General features: G+C 38.4%; 1 protein-coding gene across 1 annotated transcript in view; it reads right to left on the bottom strand.

The window, feature by feature from the left end:
• RAB3C (RAB3C, member RAS oncogene family) overlaps positions 1 to 274 on the bottom strand; it is a 147,326-nt gene extending 147,052 nt beyond the window's left edge. The window contains exon 1 of the mRNA XM_009272552.1: positions 92 to 274. Coding sequence (XP_009270827.1) covers positions 92 to 274 — 183 coding nt within the window. The remainder of the gene's footprint in view (positions 1 to 91) is intronic.
• Positions 275 to 4,500: the final 4,226 nt, after the last annotated feature.

Raw genomic sequence — 4,500 nt, forward strand, 5'->3', positions numbered from 1 at the left:
CTGAGGGAGGCCGAGCGCCCTTTGGCATGGCGACTGCTGGTTAATGTCTGTTGTATAGTAACAGTCCCTATCCGCGCCATGATTTCGCCACCTCTTCATCATATCCCGTTGTCCCTGCTTCCTCTTTCCTCACTTGGATTTTCTCCGGCCTTTGACAAACAGCAGCAGGCAGGGGCCGGGCCGTACTGCTGTACGGTGGCAGCAGCCCCGCGTGGACATGGCGTCGCTGCTGCTGGGTGGTGGCACTCGTTTTTGACAGCAGTATCGAGGTCATCGTGAGGGAATGACAGTAGAACACCAAAAAAGCACCGCACCTTTTGCATGTGTCCCCAGTGCTGGTTTTTATTGTCCAAGAAGATAGTTTAAACGTCTTTCTGGGCACTTTTTCCATAACCCCATCCTCTAATGCAGAGTCCATACTTATCTTGGGCCCAAATATACAGGTCCATAGAGGGTAGGAAAATGTATGAACAGTGTTGTATTCAGATTTAAGATTTGGCATGTTCTCCTCTACCGAAAGGGTGAAGATGAACTGTGGGTGTGAGCAGCAAAGTTGACTCACTTTGGGGACGTCTGCCTGAGGTTTGAGAGCTGGACGTTGTCTGGGCAGAGAGGGGAGAGCAGGAGAAGGCAGGTGCAGTGGCTGAGGCAGCACGAAAACAGAGTGCACATTATATTTGTTATCACTTGCAATTATGGAAAACCAGAGAAATTCTTCCTCCTATTAAAGCGTTGTTTTATGGAGTTTTGTTTTTAAGAAAGTATTATAAATATATTACACAATCATGAATATACTAAATTATAGCTTTCCATAAAACAGTTCTCATTCTGGAATGTCATTTTACATCTTAGCTAAATAGATATTTGAAACAGTAGATTAAAATATTCAGAGAAGCTTTTGATTATAGAATTTAGAAAGTAGATACTCTGGATTTATTATTCTGTTAATTTTTTAAAGTAGATTTACTGCAGATACTGTATTAAAAATTACAAGACTTAAATGATGCTGGGTTCCCAAATTTATCCCAAGACGAAGATCCTCCACACCTTTTTATTATATTGGCATTTATCTTAGCATTGAAGTCTCTAAGCAATCTCTCACCTAAAACCTTCATTCAGGGGACTATCAATAGAGCATAAAGCATGGTTACTTTTTAGATTGCCATATGTCCTTCTTTAAAGCATGGGATCTTTTTTTTTTTCTTACTAAAAATGTTAAAGTAAACAGCATCTCTGCATAAACAATACTTTTCTGTTTCTTTGTTTAATTTTTAAAAGGCATAATAATGCAAGAAGTAACGTTGAGATTTTGCTTTGTGTGTTGGCTGAAGAGACGATACTGGTTTTTTTTAATTCCTCAGGTTTTGTTTATTATTTGTCTTCTGGCAGTAACTTTGTCCTTTTCGTTCTGTCTTCTTCAGAGGCTTTTGAAGATGGTATAGGAAAGAAATGGACCAGAATTAAATAGTATAAAGCTAGACATAACTAAGGTTTTGCACCTCAAGCATCTTAGTCCAGTGGCATGCTGTGACAATATTCCTGAATGCTCTTGTCCTCAGAGCACTGTTTTCATGGGGCAGGAATTTCTGTTGATTACTAATCACGGGGTTACATTATGTTAACATTTTTGGAACATGGTGTGCTTGAAGCTCTCTTTTGTACATAATTACTATGAACTAGCTATTTTCACCAGGTGCTAACATACAAGGGACCCAGTTTAGTAAAATATCTAATTCTTTTAACCAGGAATAGTAGAAACACTGCAGAAGTAGTCATGAACATCAGTTCAGGTTTTCAGTGATTATATTACCTCCTTTTCATTTGCTAACACAAGAGTGAATTTTTTTTTGTACCAAATGCTGACTCATGGAATGTACAGAACAAGTTAGTTATTACTTGCTAATTTGGACTGAAGAAAAAAGAAGAAATTTTCATTTTCCTTAGGTGATTGCAAATAGTCATTGAAATACCGTATGTCATCACAAAAGCTAACCTAGAATGGGCATGCTGCCCACGAGATAGCTAGTACAGTTAATCTGGTTTATCTAGATGTAGAATAGTGTGATTTTAGGACATTTTTCAATCTTTGTAACACAGTTTGGTTTTTGCCAAAAACACTGATTTTACAGTACATAGAAGATAAACACTAACTTTCACAGCTGCATACTAAATATAAGAAATCTTGTACTAACAAAGGCACCAGGAGACAGCTGGTTTGTGTACAACTGAGTTGTTTTGGATGAGTGAATTCTGGAATGACGGACACAAAGCTGTTTCTCAATTTCGCACTAGAGGTCTACATAAGTAAAAATAATATAAATGCAATGTGACTTTTATTTCACAAGTTCAATGCATGTATTGGGAGCAAATATTTTCTGTGCTTTCAAAACTTTCAAAGTGTAGGTCATGCTATAAAATTAACAAGTGAGTAAGATTCGGAAGTAGAAGCAGCCTAAATTAAGAGGGAGAATAATAAGGCAAAGAGAGTTAACTAATGATCTTTGTCCCTCTCTTGTAATTTTTAGATCAAAATACAAATCCTTTTAGTTTTTGATTTAAGAAAATAAAGACTCTTGCTAGGAACAAAATGCCCGCCATTTTGAAATATCTATACATCTTGACAATGTTTTCTCTCATGTTCTCTTCCTTAATGTCAAATAGCTTTCTTTTTTCCCCTGACCTTTTAGAACACAGTATTGCTTCTACTCCTGCATGCCATTTGACTTATCCTGGGATTGGACTTTGGATGCAGAGAAAAGAAAAAAAAGATAGTCACAGGTCTTTCACTAAGCAGTAAAAATTGTTCACCCTGACTCAGTCTGTCATATTTGCATGTCTGTCTTGTGCTTGCAATGTAAATGTTAAGGTATGCCTTCTTTAGACTTTTCTTTTAAAAAATAAAATAAAATTATGGTATCTTTGTATTTGACTAGGTAAACAGGAAATGTAGAGAGCAAGAAAATGGTGATTTAAGATCTCAGGAATGTTTCTTTCCAATGGCAGTTTTAAACATTATTCCATCAAGAAGGCAAGCATAAATTAACAAAATACAATTCTGAAATGAAATTCCGTTGAGAGCAGATGTGACACTGAAACAAGACAAGATCTGTCTCAAGCACAGATCTCAGATACACACCCATTGAAAAAAATCTGTGGGGACTTCTCGTCAGGCTAGAAGACAGATAAACTACACAGAATCTTGTCATGGGGTAAACCATGGAAGTTGTTATATCTGCAACAGATGAAGATGCTTCACTGCTGTATAGATGCTTGGTTTTGTGACATTGCCAGATTCTGCAAGTCCTTAGATTCCCACAGATGAGACTCACATGTCAGGCCGCGTGACAGCACACTGCTGATGCATGAACTGGAGATGCCACAGTGGGGAATGAGAAAGCAGTGGCTAAAAGAGCAAGTCTGATGCTCCTCACATGAGACTTGACAGGTCTACATTACAGTGAAAGACAAGTAAACGGTTCCTGTCAGTGATATTTTTTTTTCTTCTGATTCTCAGTATAGAAGATACTGTCAGTTTCTTCCCTGTTAAACTTTGCAACCACTAAAATGGTAACACAGAACTGAAATGCAGCTTTTCGTTTTGTGGATAAGGAACCAGCGTAAATCACTACAGTTCTGCTGTTGATGGAAATGAGCACTGGGGTAATCTGTCTTTGCACTGTTGTTGCCATGGCTACTGGGTCACAGCACCAGATACGCCATCACATTTCCTGCATCCTCATATGCTACATGCTATGGTTTCGTTGGCATCTAGAAAAGGGAAAACTTGCATTGTGTTTTTCATTTTCTGCTGCATAGCACACTGTCTTTTCTGCAGTAAGCTCACCCGGGTCTGTGGAGATCAAACAGGCACTTCATACATCTCCCTTTGAAGGCATCTCCCTTTGCTACGTGTCCTGGGGCTGAAGGAAAAAAGCCTTTTACTCTTGACTCCAGCCACCACCTAATCTGAGCACTCACACGACTATGCATCTGCATGTCTAGTAACCTCTGCAGGCAAGGGACACACTGACCTGGAGCTGAAGGTGGCAGTACTTTAAGTCTTCCAGCACAGTTTTTGGTACAAAGTGTGACTTTAAAAATCTTAAAAATGTCTGCTCAGCTGTTTCCTGAACAAGGGCTTTACACTCAGAGTCTGCATACCATTCAAGAGGAAGACCATAACAGTGTGTATTTATCATGATGGGCAGGTTATAAATGTTATAGAAATTATGGAATTAAAACCATGCTTGGAATTGTGCATATATCTGTAGAGATATTTAGTAGCAGTGTGTGCATCATCAAATTAAAAAATGCACTTAAATTACAGGTTAAATGTCTTGCATATGTAATGCTTTTGCAACAGGCTTTCTATTCATGGAGAAATGTCATCATCCTAAGCTTTCTGTGTATCAGAAGAATGGTTCTTTTACTGTCCATGCATTTCTATACCATTAATCACAAGATCCGTCCTAGACAAGAGGAAGCTCTGATGGGATAAAA

The sequence above is a fragment of the Aptenodytes forsteri genome, unplaced genomic scaffold (assembly GCF_000699145.1).
Source record: "Aptenodytes forsteri isolate BGI_AS27 unplaced genomic scaffold, ASM69914v1 Scaffold92, whole genome shotgun sequence".
NCBI classification, from domain to species: Eukaryota; Metazoa; Chordata; class Aves; order Sphenisciformes; family Spheniscidae; genus Aptenodytes; species Aptenodytes forsteri.